Source organism: Salmo salar, chromosome ssa10, assembly GCF_905237065.1.
Source record: "Salmo salar chromosome ssa10, Ssal_v3.1, whole genome shotgun sequence".
Lineage (NCBI taxonomy): Eukaryota > Metazoa > Chordata > Actinopteri > Salmoniformes > Salmonidae > Salmo > Salmo salar.
In genome coordinates this window covers 4532472-4553492 of record NC_059451.1, presented here as the reverse complement: position 1 = coordinate 4553492, position 21021 = coordinate 4532472, and the positions used below count along the sequence as shown (strand labels likewise).

Sequence of the window (21021 nt, the reverse complement as noted above, 5' to 3'; positions counted from 1 at the left end):
ACATTGTCTTTCTCATCACGATTCCAGCGACTATGGCGGATGCGTAACCAAGCCAGCTCAGAACAGATTGTTTTAGGTTTGGTCAGTTTGGCTCAGTAGTGTGAAAAGCCCTATGGGGTGTCCAGAGAGAGTCGAGGTCTAGGTTTCCCATTATGTGTAATACTGGGTCAGGGTATGGGTGGTTTGATCATGTACTTAGGGTAACAGCAGGGAAGCCATGTTGAGAAAGTAGCTCAGCTCAAATTCAAACCATGCACTATTGTGGTTTGGTGCATCGTTGTGACTACTGTAGGGGTTCTACAGTAATGAGGTAATTCTGAAAAACCTTTTGATTACTCCCATCACCCCCTGACCTAACTAATAACACCCAGACACAGAAAATCACACAACACACCTCAATTCAATGCACTCAATGCCCTTTTATGTCCAAAACACTTATCGACCACAATGACTTCACTTTTCAATAATGCAGTAATAATGGAGTGATAACCATACCATCACAATTCCTTTGATGCATTTCGAAATGGCATTGAATTCCCTCCGGCCTCCTTAAGAAGCTATTTCCCCAGCGGGATGAGAGCGTTGTTGACATTGACCTCCCGTGACCTACAGTAGAGCGAGCATTGCCACCATGCCGTGGCTACCGTGGTCTCTCGAGGTGTAACGATCGTCGTCGGGTGATGAGGAAGCGGACCAAAACGCAGCTGGGAGCGAACACATGTTTATTCTTTGCACTGAAATAAACACGTACACAAAATCAAGAAAATGCCGATACGTTAACTGCTCAAAAACAAAGAGACAACACCCCACAAACAGCGTGGGGGAAAAAGGAACTTAAATGTGATCCCAATCAGAGACAACTAGCGACAGCTGTCTCTGATTGGGAATCGACCGAACCCAACATAGAAATAACCCACATAGAGCTAACACCAGGCTATAACGCAAACATAGAAAACAAACCAAGGAAAAATACCCAACATGACACACCCTGACCCAAAATACCCGAGTTCACCTGGTCAGGGCGTGACACTGGGGTAAAAGACTGCTGTGAGATTGTGTCTGCAGCTGGACATAGGGAGATCACAGGAGGTCACATGTGGAGGTCAAAGGTCAGCCGAGGAGTCTGGGTAAAGGGAAGTGGAGAGGACTGCGAGGAAGAGGATGCTCTGTTGATGTTTTGAACAATGTTATCTATAATGCTGTTGGTCTGCAGCCAGTAATTATTTATTCTACCATTGATATCAGTAAGTGCCGAGTGGAGCTGCTTCCAAACCTGCCCAGCAACCAGTTGGAATTTCACCTCAGAAATCTTCGAAAAGTATTACAATATTTTCCACGAAACAGTGGTTATGGTTATTAAGTTGAGATTAGATGTTTTTCTCAGGTGTTCAACATTGTGTGAAGTAATAGACTCACGAATGATGGAAACATTGAGGGATATTTATGAATCAAGAAACGATTGTGTTGGCACCGAGCAAACGTACAATATTTCAAACGCGGTCAATGATGTTAACCCGGAATATAAATCTGAAAGTAAAGGCAGGCAGGCATACCTCGGGAGCAGGGAATAGATCATACTTTGAGAGACCATGCATTTACAATGCCAAATTCACACAAACTCCCCATCAGTACAAAGGGGCAGTGCAGTCAAAATACATGTTCCTGTTTTTTCCAATGATATTTCCACATTGAGGTCAAAATAATAGCTTTTTGGAAAATGCGCCTGGAATTTCAGCCTGTTCAGCTGGGATGGAGTTTTTGGCCCACAGCATGACATTACAATCAAATCTGACTATTCTGACCAATGACCAGTCATCTTCATTTGTATATGCATCCTCCTACTTTGAAGGGGTAAGCCAAACAGAGCTGTGTATGTAAATATATTTTTTAAATGATCAACACGCCCACACGATCAGACTGCACATTTCAATGGAAAAAGGAGGCTCAGGGAAATAAATTATAAAACATATAATTTTTATGAAACAGTGATTTATTGGACATACGGTAATGATTTAAAAATACATTGAAAAAGTCTGCATGGGTCATTAATGGAGAAAGTCTCTGAAGCGTACAGTACCATTTCTACTAGCCAAGCTACCTGCCTTACCCTCCCAGCGACTCAAGACAGACCAGCCCTAATACTGTTAATAACATGCTCTGAAAGAGATGGAGGGTGAGAGAAAGATGGAGAGGGAGAGATTTAAGGAGTAAGGGTTTGAGAGTGTCTGAGAAGGTGAGAGAGGGTGTGTGTGTGTGTGTGTGTGTGTGTGTGTGTGTGTGTGTGTGTGTGTGTGTGTGTGTACTTGTCTGCCTGAAAAGGAGTGTCAGATTGGGAGACACTTAGAGATTGTGTACCAGAGAGATTGAATGGATCAGTGAACGTGAATGATAGCATGTGTGGTGTATATGTGTCTTGGAAGAGAGTTAGAAAGTAATAGAATCAATCATATCGCTATCCTCTCCTAGGGTAGGTAGTGAGTATTTTGAGGGGTGATTCAGCAGAGGGAGTTGGTGGGGGCAGAAAGGAGGTGCTGATTTACGGTGGGGAATAGTGGGGGTTGGAGGAGGTTGGTCCAGTGAGACAAGGAGTGGGGCCTCTGTGATTCAGCCCTAAGTGCCTGGCTGCTGGGAGAGACCCAGGGATTAGACGCCCCGTGAAACCCTCACTGTCCCTCTCTCCCTTTTTCTCTCCCCTTCCTCAGACTGAATTTCCAGAACCCCCACCCGCCCCCCCCCCAAAACACACTAACCCACACACCCACACACATGAGCCCAACCAAGCCACTCCTTATGTTCTGAGAGGAAAGCGATCCACTCACATCCACATCGTATTAGTGCTGCCATTAAACAGTCCTGGCTGACTGAGGGAGGGGAAAGAGGAGTTGGGAGGAATGGGGTTTCTGGGATTGGAAGGGGAAGGTTGAAGGCAAGAGACTGGAAGGAGTGGAGGTGGAGAGGTTGGAGGGGATTTGAGGGGGAGCGTGTAAGCTTGAGAAATTTCAATATGGCAATAAAATGTCTGCCACTTTACTTATTGAGTTTCTAATGCACACCAGGTGCGGGGGTGGCGTTCTTGGCGGAGTCACTCGGCAGACCCCTTTACAAAGAGGTTAATATCGCTGCTTTACGAAAAACAGACCCTTTAAAAGAAACTATTATATAACCTTGGCTATATACCGTTTCACTGTTGCCATTCATAGCCCAAAAGTCAAAGTGGACCCAAATAACAACACAAATCTTTCAAAAACAGCTAGAAAAATAAACCTGACTATAATAGTTTTCGTAAAACCGACCGAAGCTGTAAAGTTCAGGGCGACCGATTTATTAAGTCGGACTTTCCATTCATACAAACAGCCCTCTGGAGTATGGGTTTATACCCAACCCATATTTATGGTTTAAGACACTTATTTATTTACGTCAGCAAGAATTCAAGTTCAGGCCTCCCCAGTAAGAGTTTTAATCCTTGTTTTCATGGGCAGAGTGCACAGAGTCTTTGCTCTGATCTAGAGGATTCCATTAAGGGCACAACAGATTCACTCTTTGAGACTTTCCAACAACAGGCCATACTTTTAAAGAGCCCACTTACATCCAAAGTCTTTCTCTCTCTGGTCCCTATAGTAGTCTCTACCCCCCCTCCCGTAGTCTTATCCCCTTTCCCATAGGCACGGTTAGTGTTCGAGATGTAAACGTGAACAACACCGGTGGTAGCAGTGAACCAGCTATCCCCTCCTTTGCCCCCTAATGAAGACCAGGAGACTCAAGGCTAGCAATATGGTTTTGGCTACAACCGAGACAATCTCCTTTTAAAGCCTCTACAGATCGTCTTACGCAAGTCCCAAGCAGTTATAAACAGATTTTCTTTCAAAGAGACTTTGTAGTCATTGTGGAATTCAGACATATGAACAAATTTGGGTTCATCAGGCCTAATTGTTTGTGTGTTATAACATATAAAATATTCCTAGCCTACAGATCAGACTGTATTAGCTACAGTTGTCAGTACTGTTTCTCTTTGATGTTACAGTGTTGTTTTCTTTGTGTCCAAAGCTCTCCAAAACAAAAGGCACATTCTGATGATTTTCTGCTCTTCAATTGTCATTTCAATGAATTCTGCAATATGTAACTTTTTTGGTGACCTGACCAAATTCTCACAGAAATGTGAGTTATAGATCTGTAATTTTCATTGAAAGAACGTCTAAGAAGTGGAAGAGCTGTTCTATGTGCGCTATTACTATGCTTCTTGTTCTTAAGTTTCGTTTTTGCAGCTTTTAGTTTCGGTTTTGTACACCAGCTTCAAATGGATTATTATTTTTTTTTTTTACCCCCTTTTTCTCCCCAATTTAGTCATATCCAAATGGTAGTTACTGTCTTGTCCAATCGCTGCAACTCCCGTGCGGACTCGGGAGAGGCGAAGGTCGAGAGTTGTGTGTCCTCCAAAACACAAGCCCGCCAAGCCACACTGCTTCTTGACAAAATGCACGCTTAACCCGGAAGCCAGCCCACCAATGTGTCGGAGGAAACACCGTACACCTGGCTACCGTGTCAGCGTGCATGTGCCCAGCCCACCACATGAGTGCGATAGGACAAAGACATCCCGGCCGGTCAAACCCTCCCCAAACCCGGATGACGCTGGGCCAAATGTGCATCACCTCATGGGTCTCCCGGTTGCGGTCGGCTGCAACACAGTCCAGTATCGAACCAGGATCTGTAGTAACGCAGCTAGCACTGCGTTGCCGTGCCTTACACCGCTGCACCACTCGGGAGGCCATTGTATTTTACGATTATAACATGTCACATTGTCCGATGCTACCAAATTAAAATATTGATATGAACCTGGCCAGATTGTTTGATTTGCTTCAGTTCTGTCATCACATTCTGCGATTGGCTTGCAAGGCTATGTCAACTGCAGCGGTGTATTTGATCTGCGCATGTGCCACCAGCACAAGCCTCACTGAAAGTTTTCATCTTAGAAATAGTTTTCACATACAAACTTTGTGTCCGAACTCAGAATTAAATAGGCTTCCACAAAATAATATGGTTGCTGTGGTAGAACATTTATTTTGATTGGCGATTTTGTGCATTTATCATTATTAGGGAAATCGTTCTTATTGCACAGCATGTAGGCTAAATGTTTAATAATCAAACTATTATATTAATCTGACTATTCTCAATAATCATATTATTGTGTGCATACTCATTGCCAGCCGTGTTCCTATTGGTCAGTCACAGAGATGGGCTCGTAACACCAGCCACACACTACACGATAAAGGCAAAACAATTCTGACACTGCTAGAACTTTGTCTGAGCTTACGACCACACGTAGCGGTACTTCATCTGCAGACCGTATACCCTGTCACACTGAACGAGCCAAGAAGTCCAACAACTGTTTACGACCTAAGAATTTGCCCATGACATAGAAATGTAGTCTGGGACTGCAAAATTGTGGCATAAGACGGCTAAAATCATATAGTCTCCAAAGGCCTTTGTGTAAAAGATATTTCACAGTGGTTTAGATGGTACAATGATTCTCTACACTATACTTGCTTGTTTAGTCACATAAACTGAACTATTTGAGTTTTTGCAACCAGGAAATGGCGGAGCGATTTCTGCGAAGTGCACCTTTAATTATACATATCCATTGGTTCTTGAAGAATATAACTTTTTTATTGAGCTTAGGACAAGTGTTTTATTCTATCATAAGACAAAATGGTTGTTGCACTATTTGATTTGTTTTCTGTCATTTGAGTCATTCTATACAAACAATCCAGAGTTTCAAAACATGTCTTAAAAACTATCAAGTTTACCTTATAGACTGTCAGTCTTTGTAACCATAGCTCTGTTTATGAGTTTGAGAATGGTCATAATTCCACAGTCCCATCCCTCAGCTTTACCAAATCAAGTAGCGGGATGCTGTTGGGCTGAAACACAAACTTCTGATTGTGACTTTAAAATTATGTAACTTAAAATTATTATTCAAGAAAGCACTGGGACAAGTTTGTCATAATTAGGAAACATAGCCAATAGCTGCACAAAGAAATAAATGTATTTTGGAGTAAAACATTATTTTACAATATAACAAACAATTGAAATGTAACAACCTCTCCCTCAATGTGATAAAGACAAATGAGATGATTGTGGACTACAGGAAAAGGAGGGCCGATCACGCCCCCATTCTCATCGACGGGGCTGTAGTGGAGCAGGTTGAGAGCTTCAAGTTCCTTGGTGTCCACATCACCAACAAACTAACATGGTCCAAACACACCAAGACAGTCGTGAAGAGGGCACGATAATGTCTATTCCCCCTCAGGAGACTGAAAAAATGTGGCATGGGTCCTCAGATCCTCAGCTGCACCATCGAGAGCATCCTGACTGGTTGTATCACCGCCTGGTATGGCAACTGCTTGGCCTCTGACCACAAGATATTACAGAGGGTGGTGTGTACGGCCTATTACATAGCTGGGGCCAAGCTCCCTGCCATCCAGGACCTCTATACCAGGCGTGTCAGAGGAAGGCCCAAACAATTGCCGAATACTAGTCATAGACTGTTCTCTCTGTTACCGCATGGCAAGCAGTACCGGAGTGCCAAGTCTAGGTCCAAAAGGCTTCTACCCCCAGGCCATAAGACTCCTGAACAGCTAATCAAATGGCTACCTGGACTATTTGCATTGCCCCCACCTCCCCACCCCCATTTCTACGCTGCTGCTACTCTCTGTTTATTATCCATGCATAGGTCACTTTACCTCTACCTACAGTACATGTACATATTACCACGACTAACCAGTGCCCCCTAACATTGACTCTGTACCGGTACCACCTGTATATAGCCTTGCTACTGTTATTTTATTGTTGTTCCTAAATTATTTATTTTTCTATATTGTTATATGTTATTTTATTTATTTACTTTTTACTTATTTTAGCAAATACTTTCTTAACACTTAAAAAAAAAAATGTCTTAAAACTGCATTGTTGGTTAACCTGTTGGGGCAGTATTGACACGGCCGGATAAAAAAACGTACCCGATTTAATCTGGTTACTACTCCTGCCCAGTAACTAGAATATGCATATAATTATTGGCTTTGGATAGAAAACACCCTAAAGTTTCTAAAACTGTTTGAATGGTGTCTGTGAGTATAACAGAACTCATATGGCATGCAAAAACCTGAGAAGATTCCTTACAGGAAGTGCCATCTCTGACAAGATCTTGTTCTTCTTGTCTCTGTTTATTGAAGACTGAGGATCTTTGCTGTAACGTGACACTTCCTACGGCTCCCATAGGCTCTCAGAGCCCGGGAAAAAGCTGAATGATATCGAGGCAGCCCCAGGCTGAAACACATTTGCGCTTATGGCAAGTGGCCGATCAGAGGACAATGGGCTTAGGCGCGTGCACAAGTCGACCCCATGCTTTATTTTCTTTCGTCTTTTTACCTAAACGCAGATTCCCGGTCGGAATATTATCGCTTTTTTACGAGAAAAATGGCATAAAATTTGATTTTAAACAGCGGTTGACATGCTTCGAAGTACGGTAATGGAATATTTAGAATTTTTTTGTCACGAAATGCGTCGTGCTCGTCACCCTTCTTTACCCTTTCGGATAGTGTCTTGAACGCACGAACATAACGCCGCTGTTTGGATATAACTATGGATTATTTGGGACCAAACCAACATTTGTTATTGAAGTAGAAGTCCTGGGAGTGCATTCTGACGAAGAACACCAAAGGTAATAACATTTTTCTTATAGTAAATCTGATTTTGGTGAGTGCTAAACTTGCTGGGTGTCTAAATAGCTAGCCCTGTGATGCCGGGCTATCTACTGAGAATATTGCAAAATGTGCTTTCACCGAAAAGCTATTTTAAAATCGGACATAGCGAGTGCATAGAGGAGTTCTGTATCTATAATTCTTAAAATAATTGTTATGCTTTTTGTGAACGTTTATCGTGAGTAATTTAGTACATTTTTAGTAAATTCACCGGAAGTTTGCGGGGGGTATGCTAGTTCTGAACGTCACATGCTAATGTAAAAAGCTGGTTTTTGATATAAATATGAACTTGATTGAACAAAACATGCATGTATTGTATAACATAATGTCCTAGGTGTGTCATCTGATGAAGGTCATCAAAGGTTAGTGCTGCATTTAGCTGTCTTCTGGGTTTTTGTGACATTATATGCTAGCTTGAAAAATGGGTGTCTGATTATTTCTGGCTGGGTACTCTGCTGACATAATCTAATGTTTTGCTTTCGTTGTAAAGCCTTTTTGAAATCGGACAGTGTGGTTAGATTAACGAGAGTCTTGTCTTTAAAATTGTGTAAAATAGTCATATGTTTGAGAAATTGAAGGAATAGCATTTCTAAGGTATTTGAATGACGCGCCACGGGATTCCACTGGCTGTTACGTAGGTGGGACGAAATCGTCCCACTGGCCCTAGAGAGGTTTTTAAACTGGGTTGAGGTTGGGTGAATGTGGAGGCCAGGTCATCTGATGCACCACTCCATCACTCCCCGTCTTGGTCAAATAGCCCTTACAAAGCCTGGAGGTGTGTTGGGTCATTGTCCTGTTGAAAAAGAAATGATAGTCCCACTAAGCACAAACCAGATGGGAAGGCGTATCGCTGCAGAATGCTGTGGTAGCCATGCTGGTTAAGTGTGTCTTGAATTCTAAATAAATCACTGACAGTGTCACCAGCAAAGCACCCCCATACCATCACACCTCCCTCTCCATGCTTCACGGTGGGAACCACACATGCAGAAATAATCCATTCACCTACTCTGCGTCTCACAAAGTCACGGCAGTTGGACCCAAAAATCTCAAATTTGGACTCATCAGACCAAAGGACAGATTTCCACCAGTCTAATGTCCGTTGCTCGTGTTTCTTGGACCAAGCAAGTCTCCTTCTTATTGATGTCCTTTAGTAGTGGTTTCTTTGCAGCAATTTTACCATGAATGCCTGATTCACGCAGTCTCATCTGAACAGTTGATGTTGAGATGTGTCTGTTACATGAACTCTGTGAAGCATTTAATTTGGGCTGATATTTCTGAAGCTGGTAACTCTAATGAACTTATCCTTTGCAGCAGAGGTAACTCTGAGTCTTCCTGTCCTGTGGCGGTCCTCATGAGAGCCAGTTTCATCATAGTGCTTGATGGTTTTTGCGACTGCACTTCAAAGTTCATGAAATGTTCTGCATTGACTGACCGTCATGTCTTAAATTAATGATGGGCTGTTCTTTCTCTTGATTATTTCAGCTGTTCTTGCCTTATGAGCTGTTCTTGCCACATTTGGTCTTTTACCAAATAGGGCTATCTTCTGTATACCAACCCTACCTTGTCACAACACAACTGGTTGGCTCAAATGAATTAATTCCACAAATTAACTTTTAACAAGTCACACCTGTTAATTGAAATGCATTCCAGGTGACTACCTCATGAACCTGGTTGAGAGTGTGCAAGCTGTCATCAAGGCAAAGGGTGGCTTCTTTGACAATCTCAAATATAAAATATATTTCGATTTATTTAACACTTTTGTGGTTACTACATGATTCCATATGTGTTATGTCATAGTTTTGATGTCTTCGCCATTATTCTACATTGTAGAAAATAGTAAAATAAAGAAAAACCCTTGAATGAGTAGGTGTGTCCAAACTTTTGACTGGTACTATAGGTGAAAAGAAAATATATAAGAGCAAGCTTTTTTTCTTCATGATTTTGATACCAGATAGTCCAGTATTTACAAAGGTGGTACCTCTATAGCATACAGAGGAGTGAGGAGGCAAGAGAGAGTGGGGCCTCTGGCAGTCTCTATGGGGGTGCCACAGGGTTCAATTCTTGGGCCGACTCTTTTCTCTGTATACATCAATGATGTCGCTCTTGCTGCTGGTGATTCTCTGATCCACCTCTACGCAGACGACACCATCCTGTATACTTCTGGCCCTTCTTTGGACACTGTGTTAACTACCCAACAGACGAGCTTCAATGGCATACAACTCTCCTTCCGTGGCCTCCAACTGCTCTTAAATACATGTAAAACTAAATGCATGCTCTTCAACCGATCGCTGCCAGCATCACTACTCTGGACGGTTCTGACTTAGAATATGTGGACAACCACAAATACCTAGGTGTCTGATTAGACTGTAAACTCTCCTTCCAGACTCACATCAAACATCTCCAATCCAAAGTTAAATCTAGAATTGGCTTCCTATTTCACAACAAAGCATCTTTCACTCATGCTGCCAAACATACCCTCGTAAAACTGAATTTCCTACCGATCCTCGACTTCGGCGATGTCATTTACAAAATAGCCTCCAATATCCTACTCGATAAATTGGATGCAGTCTATCACAGTGCCATCCGTTTTGTCACCAAAGCCCCATATACTACCCACCACTGCGACCTGTACGCTCTCGTTGGCTGGCTCTCGCTTCATACTCGTCGCCAATCCCACTGGCTCCAGGTCATCTACAAGACCCTGCTAGGTAAAGTTCCCCCTTATCTCAGCTCGCTGGTCACCATAGCAGCACCCACCTGTAGCACGCGCTCCAGCAGGTATATCTCTCTGGTCACCCCCAAAGCCAATTCCTACTTCGGCCGCCTCTCCTTCCAGTTCTCTGCTGCCAATGATTGGAACGAACTACAAAAATCTCTAAAACTGGAAACACTTATCTCCCTCACTAGCTTTAAGCACCAGCTGTCAGAGCAGCTCACAGATTACTGCACCTGTACATAGCCCATCTATAATTTAGCCCAAACAACTACCTCTTCCCCTACTGTATTTATTTATTTATTTATTATGCTCCTTTGCACCACATTATTTCTATTTCTACTTTGCACTTTCTTCCACTGCAAATCTACCATTCCAGTGTTTTTCTTGCTATATTGTATTTACTTCGCCACCATGGCCTTTTTTGCCTTTACCTCCCTTATCTCACCTCATTTGCTCACTTTGTATATAGACTTATTTTTCTACTATATTATTGACTGTATGTTTGTTTTACTCCATGTGTAACTCTGTGTTGTTGTATGTGTCAAACTGCTTGCTTTATCTCGGCCAGGTCGCAATTGTAAATGAGAACTTGTTCTCAACTTGCCTACCTGGTTAAATAAAGGTGAAATAAAATAAATAAAAAATAAATAAAGTAGGGAAAGAAAAGATATATGACAAGAATACTCATTTGTAGTGCCATGCCATGACTAAAAAAGAAAAGATGTGGAAAAAGTCACATGGCACTGTGTGGTGAATGTAATAACACATCCGACCTAAGAAATTGTACAATTTTATATTTACAGCCTTGGGCATTATGTTGATATTAAACTACAGCATTATAACTTTATATTTACCGCCTTGGGTATTATGATAATTTTAAACTACAGTATAAATAAATTATTGTTTATCTCTGTGGGTGTGACCAGTGGAATATAGCCTATATGACATAACGGAAAACAATGTGTATCTGTACAACACAATATCAAAAATTGCATATAATCCCTGAACGGATGATACAAAGGAGGTACTCCACTACATAGCCTACAACTATTCAAAATTAAAAAGCAAACAAACTCAAGTTTAGAATTTGAAAAGGCCACTAAATCAAATCAAATCAAATTTGAATGGTCACATACACATGGTTAGCAGATGTGCTTCTAGTTCCGACCATGCAGTAATATCTAACAAGTAATCTAACAATTCCACCACAACTACCTTATACACACAAGTGGAAAGGAATGAATAAGAATATGTACATATAAATATATGGATGAGCGATGGCCGAACGGCATAAGCAAGATGCAGTAGATGGTATAGAATACAGTATATACATATGAGATGAGTAATGTAGGGTATGTAAACATTATATAAAGTGGTATTGTAGTGACCAATAAGTATGACTACAATGACTAGCCTACTACACTGCATGTTTCACACAAAACTCAATACAAAAGTTGTATCAATCAACTCAATCTAATCAAGTTGAAAAAGCTCTAGGAGATGCTGTATAATCTAGTGGCGTACAGAACAGTCAGTTGAGCCAGACTTTGGTGTTCTCCAATCTATTCTTAATTAACTCCTGACTGATGTGTGACTGTGGACACCTGAGGAACGGAGAGTGACCCCTGATATTTGGAGTGCTTAACCCCGGTGTCAATAAAAACACTGAGACAACAAACACTGCAGTGAGCCCAGCCAGCGACCATACAGACAACAACACTCTGCCTGACTTTAATCTTCGACCCTTACACCTCTCAGGAACAACAAGCTCTCACAGTCTCACTGCAGAATTAGACGTTTTCACGTTTCTCCAAACATTCAATTTCAAAGTGTTTTTGACACCCTGGGTTGACTCCATCTGCTCAGTATCTTTCCCTTTCTCCAAACGTCAAATTTTGAAGTTGCTCCACGGGTTAAGGTTTTGGATGGGGTTAAAACATTAAGTTTAGGTGCTCTTTTCGAATGGTTATGGTAAGGGTTAAGGTTTGGGATAGGATTAAAAACCCCAAAATGTAAAATGAGTGTCCACCACTTGGATCAAACATTCAACCAGTCATGGGATTACGCTCATCTGCCACCCCGTCCACAATGCCTTATCAAAACCCAAGCCTACTTGGTGGTAATAGTGCTCACTGTTGCCCCTAGTGGCCAGTTTTGAAGGCATTTCTCGACGTCATCAGGACATGGATAGACATCCAATTTCGAAGTCACTCTTGAGGGATCTGCCTGCTCAGGAAATGACAGTCAAGCCTTGCTAGGGCCTTCAGCTGTGCACTCAGTCTCAAGAGACGCGCTGAATGGAACACTACCATTTCGACTTCAATTCACATGCTTTTTTGTTTAAATACCAAGCATATGATTAGCTAATTATATGTATTTTATTTGCGTGATCTAGGCTACAGTAACTGGTCAACAAATCAAGATAATCCCTATCTATTTTGAGTGACCAGCCATAGCTGATAGGTCTACTCCATGTTGGACATTTTTCTAATCTGTATTTATTTGGCTATACAAACTGTATAGCCAAATCGTGAATATATTATTGGCCGTTCTATTTTTTATTATCTTTATTTAGCCTATTTTTTTTATTATTGTTGTGAAAACAATCCAATGCCTCTCAAAATTATTTGCAAAATGTCAATCAATATCATTTTGGTATTGCAAAAAGCTAGCAAAAAGCTAGCATAGGCTTCATGAGATAAACTTAATATCTCAACCTAATTTATGCACACATGGTTAGTGAAGTAGGCTATTAGTTTTGCATAACTGCCACTCTGGTACAAAATGTAAGTCTTAGTCCAGTTAACATTGTCTTTATCACCCATTCTTGTCCCCACTGACACTGGGCCGTTATCAAGACCCTGCGCGGCGGGCCCTGGGTAGAGGGAGCCGGAGAAGACGAGGCAAGGGCCAGGTCTGGAGCCAGGTTTTGGGAGGGAGAGGAAACCACTCTTGTAAAGCCATTACTCTCGCTCCTGAAGTCATCACTGAAATATATATTTAAAAAAAAAATATATATATATATATATAAGGCTTTTTTATCTACTTGAGTGGTGTAGACCTATCTCAATTCGGTTATAATAATTTCCTATATGGCCTACGTCTCAAAAACAAACTAGGCCTATGGATTTGTTTTTTAATGGATTTGGTCCCATGATAATATCTTACTGCTAAACAATAGTTAAGCATATAGAAATAGAAGGTCTAACATGCAATAAATCAATGTAAAATAGGCTAACTTTAGGCTACTCGAATAAAATACTATTAGTATTCATTCCAGGAACTTTCATATTTTGAGGGGCAGGAGGAGTTACATCCGCAGTTGTGCACCATTTTGGACCGCCAAATTGTAATTTTAATCAAAGCATTCTCCAGCACAATAAAATGTTATTGCAGAGGCTAAATATAGGTCTATGGTTAACTTTAACACCTTAACTTCCGAAAAAAGTTATGCATGCATTTAATGTATTAGGCTACCACTAAGTATTGTATTTCATAACTATGAACAAACGTATTAATAAAAAAATACAATTTAGAAACATTTTCCTCAAATTCGAAGACAGAAGGGCTCATCATTGGCATTGGCATGATGTTCAACTAATTTGTATAGGTTATTGTTATTGTTAACATCGCCATGTGCTCATTGTCATAGCCTACTGACTGTTCTTCAAATGCGCCTTCTCAATATGCCAATGAAGATTAGAGGCTAAAGCAACAATAGTGTTTCACTAAACTATACGGTAATGTTTGTATGCTTTTTAGATGTCTTCATATTCATTTCAACAGAACTGGAGTTTTTATCCATGTGCTTCAAGTGTGTAGCCTAATTATTGTTCTCAGTAAACTACAGCGAATCAATGTGCAACTTTTTGTTTCATATTTCGCATATTATAATTTGTATTCCTTCAGAAACCGAGATTCTGAAAGTGTAGGTCTGTACACTGAGTGAGAATTGCGCACAATTATACTTACAGAAAATCCCAGTGTTCAATGGGCTTTGCATTTTGATAACACACAATGTCCACTGAAAAACCTGAATATTTGACTCTGTTTTAGACACATAATTGCTGCAATAGCTGAAAATAATTTTATCAAAAAGAAAATAAGCAGAAACTCCGTAGTTTTGCATTAAATCGACCACTGAAATATGAGTATCCCGCAGGGGGCGCTCTGTCTCCGCTGAAACGCCTGATCTGGGATTCCCGAGAAAGGCAGTGGCCCTGGAGCATCAGTTTAACAAGCTAGTTGCGGGGGTGTGACCGTATGAGAGACTGACAGCTGCTTTAACCATAACCCCTCCTCCTATGCTCCCGGTCTCTCTCTCTCGTTCACTCTTCCCTTGTTTCTGCACAATCGTGCTCAATTCCAATGCACACACCGAGCGGAGCATAAGCTTTCTGCAGCCACGCCGATAATTCGCTCAGGGACATTACTACAATATATCAACCAAGGAGATTTTTTTCGTGAATAACACTTGAACATGTAAACGGGTAGGCTAAACTACAGACATAGCTGGACTGCATTATGGTATTGATACAAGTGTGCAAATATCAAACGTCTTGACTACAAAAAGTATTTGGATTATTCCCGACGGACCCCGTGAAACGGACTTACATTTCCCTGCGTAATCATAATAGGGGATATTTACTGTATGGTTTTTTGGGAACGAGGCAACTTCTCTTCCGTGATTGCCAAATGCGAAGTCTACGGGTTGGACAACTTTTGCCTGTTACCGTTTCTTGCATAAACCCATTGAAAATTATTGAAAAGGAGAGGGCTCCTAGATTGCACAAAGCTTCTCATCCCTCCCTCATATTGATATTTTTCTTGTTGGTTTTATGGAGGTAACTCTGGGTTTGGGTGCTAGACGCGGTTAGACTGGGTGCGTGGAGCGTCAGAACACCGGATTGTATTCCTCCCTCCCGCTCCCCCTTGGGTTTATTTAATGTCCGAACTGACCGCTTTATGACAATGGATTACTTTCTGGTTTTATGCAGCCTCTTGCTTGCCATGGCGTCAGCTGTTGAAGGTAAGACACATTCATGTTTTTGTGGTTTATTATTGGCTACTAGTTTTTGGATTTGCGTTAAGACCCTGTTCGCCCTGGGTTTTAACTACGCCGAAGCTCTCATGAGGTCCGCCAATGGGCTACAGCAGTGCTCATTGGTAGTAGCCGAAGCCGAGCAACACAAGTTTATCCTTCGTCGAGCTATAGCTCTCTTATTTATATTTTAGCATTTTAAACGAGATTATTTTATCAGGCTCTGAGAGAACATTTTGAACAGATATGAACTCGCTCCCACAGATAGTTTTGTGCAACGGCAAACAACCCCAAGTGCCTTACCATTGCCGATGTTCAATACACATTTGTAATGCTCACCAGACGTATCATTTCAAGGATAGTTGTGTATTTTTCCGGTTAAGATCATTCATTCTCCTTGATGCTTGTCTTTTCATTCTTACCCTAAGGAAATGAGTGCAACACTAGCCTGTATCTCAACAGGGAGTCGGAGCTCTATGTAGGTTGCAGCTCCGCGTGTATGCAGCGCAATTGGTGCCCCAGACACTAAAATGTATTCTAGTATTTTTTGAAGGTTCAGCATTGCATAAAATAGTGGGTCAGTTTGACAAGAAGCCAATCAAGTAATTACTTTTTAAGCAGATTTGGCTTTCAAACCATTACATTACAAATGTAGCTATATTTGCTATTGAATTATGATTAATTGCAAGCAAAGCGTTTGAGTCATTGTAAATTGGGATAATACACTATTTGTCTACACAATCACTGTGAAATATATTTTAATTTCATTCGTTAATATGTAGAGCAATATTAGCGAAAGTAGTACATTTTTTTCTGTCATGCAGCAAACATAAAAACCAAAAGCGTTTTATTGCCTGACAGTGGACCGTTTATTCATTGGTGTAGAATGGGGAAACAGGTCTGGCACACAGTGGGTTTGAATGGGCCTACAGCTTGTAGGCTATTGCCGTAGCAAGGCGGCTTGTAGTCTACCCGACTGGCTTGTGTTACTGTTGCCACTAGAAAAGTAGGACAGTGTGCCACTGTTTTTAGTAAATGGCGCTCTCCCACAGCTTTCTTGTCTACTTTCATGACTTGTCAATACATTTTCAACTCCTTTGAATTTACACTGATAAGATAAGCTTTCTACGGTGTTGAACTTCGATTATACTTGAGAGAGAGAAACCGAATAGCATGCACTGTTTTATGATTCTTGGGATTATTTGATTACGAGCGAGCCTTGGCCCAATTTCAGATCGTAATATAAAATTACATTATAATTGTGCGTGATTATAACATCATGTTTAGACAGAGTTTTAAACAATCGGTTGTTCTGTTGTATTCAAAGTCGGCCTTTGAAGTTGTGGTAAAGTGAAGTAGGCTATAGCGCGGGTCAAAATAATGTAGGCCTATACGGCTTATCTGATCAACTTTGTTGTTTCATTGGTGCCCGCAATCATTCTGTATAAAGTAGACTATAGACCAACTCATGTCAAAAAGAAGCGGTAGATTATGAATTGGTATGTGCACTGAAATCCACAAATTCACCTAGCCTGTGTAGACTATATTAGGCCTGTTATTACGCCGATAGCATTCAAGATATCCCTAGTTGGAGGCACTCATTTTGAGTGATGTGTCAGGGTATATAACGGCACCGAAATTATGGGTGCAGTTTTTCAAATCAAATTTTCAAATCAAATTCTATTAGTCACATGCGCCGAATACAACAGGTGTAGGAAGACCTTACAGTGAAATACTTACTTACGAGCCCCTAACCAACAATGCAGTTAAAAAAAATACGGATAAGAATGAGATTTAAAAGTAACAAGTAATTAAAGAACAACAGTAAAATAACAATAGCGAGACTATATACAGGGGGGTACCGGTACATAATCAATGTGCGGGGGCACCGGTTAGTTGAGGTAATATGTACATGTAGGTAAAGTTATTAAAGTGACTATGCATAGATGGTAACAACAGAGAGTAGCAGTGGTGTAAAAGAGGGTGGTGGGGGGGGGGGGCAATGCAAATAGTCCGTTTTTGGCTGAAGTTGATGAATTTCGTTAGAACAACCTATTTCCACCATAAGTGCTGCCATACATTTCTCTTCGCTGGCCTGGTTCGGGGCTTAGCTAGGCGTTTAACATGGGCAGGTGATTTATGACATGCGCTGGAGACTTTTCTGAGAGGGTGCATAGTTTAAGGGGATTTCGGGATAATCGACCGCCCGGGGAACAATACACGACCACACGGAGCGTCTGGTCTGACCAGGAACTATAAATGAGAGAATGCCCCTATTTTACCCAATTTACAGCCGCTACTAACAAGTGACAGGTTAAAAGTAACATTGCACCGTTTTGGAGAACACTTTTTCTATAGCCTATTGAAAAGAAAACACCTTTAGTTTTTTTTGCATTATAGGTCATGTTTTTTCGTATGCTCAGCATCCAAGTTCACGATTCCGTTGAATATGTTAAATTATTCATGAAACATATTCCTGATTAATTAAATAATTTGATACCCCCATAGGTCTATTGTGTGACCTAATTCTGGACACATGAACTACGCCTAAACATCATAGTGTGACCATGTGACTTCTGCTTAATCTCTTGCTTAGCAAAAATGAGCCATGGATATTGTGGCAATAGTCTGTTTTTCAACTCAACCATCAAAGTCATTTATATGACGAAATGTCATCCTTATTTATTCAGAAACAAAAGCAAAGGGAGAGGCTACACCTGGCTATCAGGCTACACCTGGCTATCTTTCGCACCTTCAATGTAGGCCTATGCAAATATTTTTTCTGTATAGACTATTCAGTAGTGTTATAGCTGTCAAAACATGTAATATTCTAGGCTTATTGAGCGTGCTGTCGCATTATGGTTGGCTTTAAAATGCCCTTGACTTCAAGTTAATGTTGTTTGAAGTTGTTTGAAATGTTGTACTTGAAATAGTTTGAAAACAAAGCCAAAGTCTCATCTTGTAAAAGCCTCACGAGGCCTACTGTACTGTACATGGCTACATAGATAAAGTGGCTAACAACCGGGAGTTGTTTGGATGAAGCTCTGTGGCTATCGGTTTTCTCGGCGCTCCATCGGATACATAAATTGTCCCGATGACATTTTAGTGCACTGGGGGAATCGTTAATCTCTTTCCCCATTGTAAATTATGTTTATGATATAGGTTTAAGAAAGAGGCAGAAGCAGATATGTTAGCGGTGCACACAGCACACACAACAACATCTATCACGATTTGCAGGCAATCTGGAACCGCGTTTGCCCACTTTGACGCGTATTTAATTTCACTTATAGGTCCCATCCTTCACTTTGCAGCCTATTGTTTTTCGAGGGAAGGGATAATCATTTTCAATTCAAGTACGTTGAACTTCGTTTTCCATTTGTCCACCCTCCCTCCTCAGTTCATGAATTCCCAGACAGTGCGTAAACTAACCTCACAACACCAGTGTTTTGAAGCCGTGCAATTTACTGGAACTGGTTTGATTTACCATTGTCACTGCTTGCGTGTTTGTAGATTGGCCTACAGGTGCAAACCTTATCAAGTTTATTTTGTATGGATTTCCCCCAACTAAAGTGCTGATTATTTGCTTTGATGAGTTTTTCACCATATTTAGCCCATGCCCATGGCATAATCTTTGTGTCTCGTAGAGTTGCTATTTATGTTTGGTTGTGGTGTGCGTCAATAGTCGGCGAGCCTCGTACGCACCAGCTTGTGCTTTTATACTGTGCCCAAGATCACACCTGTGCAGGTCAAATTTCCTGTCCTTAATTTGCAGTTGGCGAATCTCTCACTCTCTCAAATCAATTCAAAGTCTCTCTCTCTCTCTCAGCCAGGTTTAATCCTTCCCTCTTCAACGTGCCTGGAAGGCTCGTCATCATCATTATTATTGCTTGACCCATTTTGTTCGGCACACTTGTTCTGTGTTAAATAAGGAAAGCCTTGCCCAGCTTTTTTAGAACATGCAACAGGCCTATCCTGTTTGAATGAACTAGGATTTTTGTTAACTTTTTACTGACCCTGTAGTGCGTCCAGAGAGATCAATTACTGATCGCCCACCTTGGAGAATCCATGTTACATAGGCCAATGCATTCAAAGGCAAATGATCAACAAACGTTAAGGATAATAATGGGCATTATTGAATGGACAAAATACATTATTAGTACTAGTTTAACAACTGTAACAACCAAACTCTCTTAGGGGCCGAGGGGGAAATTGGACGGCAGAATTTGTAAAACAATACACAATAAGCTGCAGCTAGCACTTTCAATATGGAGACCTTGCTGGGGCACCACTGAATATGACAGAATCGACAGAATGTAGATTTCTGTACACTGGTTATTGTTGTTATTTTTGTTGTTGTTAAATATTGACTTTATTAGATCTAAACGAAATACTGACCAAACCAAAATGAGAATTACAGGGCTGAAAAGTACAGTGTATTTAATTAAATGCTTTAGATTTTTTAGAGTTTATGCAGTTTGTAATATATATTTTTTACATCATTATAACACTTACGAGTATCTTACGTATTAAAATAGCTTCATTATATGTATAGCCTATGCTAATAATATCATAATTTAATTTATTAGCAATACGTTTTTGACTTTGCGTTAATACTTTGAAAAAACTGTTGTAGGCCATGGTGGTTAAGAAAATGCCTCTTGGGTTGCATGCTTTATTTAACTATTGAAAGTATTAATTATTTACACTTCCCTACAGCCAGAGTGTCGCAATCGATGTGGCTTGATTGATTAAGGACAACCGCGCTGCTTAGGCCTTTAACCGGAGAATCAATAGAGTGATGCAAGAGATTGGCTTCCTTCCTATTGTCTGTGAACCAAATGGCTGTGACTTTTGACCAGTTGAATATCCCTGGCCTTACAATCTATTGGAGGGCAGGTCTTTATTGCAGAATAGTCCACAGGATGAAACGTTGAAGTGCACCAATTAAGGCAATTTCTTAATAGGCGGTTGGAATCAAATGGTCTGGCGGATAGAGGGGACGAGTGTGCCAATCTAATTGCCACGTAGGCCGCTCTGCGAGAGCGAGACTGACCACGATGGTGCTGAGAGCATGTAGGCTTTTACATTTTGCATGATTTTTGACTTATTGAATTACATGGGTAAAAATATATTTTAATAATTTCAGTTTTTAGTATAGAATGATTAATTACGAAAAGACTAGTTTATTTATGAGTCTTGGTTTTTCATAAATTGATAGCATATAGGTTTATTACTATACGGTTATGGTCTCTGTTTTCCATTCCGTGAATTATAGTTGTAGCCTATTTTATCATCTAATTTTGTTTATTGAACATGTTCTTTTCATGTAGAGTTTGGCCATTATTAAATATACAGTACTCTATTGTTAGAGTATAATTAATGCATAACAAATAATTGTGTAGGTATATTTTTCCATGTGAAATTTTTCTTTACGTCAAGAATAATATAAACTTTTTTTAAATTCAAAAGCAATATAATTAAGTAAAAAATTTAATCCAATATTGTGGATT

At 40.6% G+C, this 21021-nt stretch overlaps 1 protein-coding gene across 12 annotated transcripts in view; it reads left to right on the top strand.

Annotated features, from left to right (window-relative positions):
* The first annotated feature begins 14809 nt into the window (after window positions 1-14809).
* LOC106613452 (ephrin type-B receptor 3) overlaps window positions 14810-21021 on the top strand; it is a 119137-nt gene continuing 112925 nt past the window's right edge. For all 12 annotated transcript variants that reach the window (XM_045687258.1, XM_014215695.2, XM_014215694.2 and 9 more), the window contains exon 1: window positions 14810-15499. In XM_045687258.1, coding sequence (XP_045543214.1) covers window positions 15436-15499 — 64 coding nt within the window. In that variant the 5' untranslated portion in view covers window positions 14810-15435. The remainder of the gene's footprint in view (window positions 15500-21021) is intronic.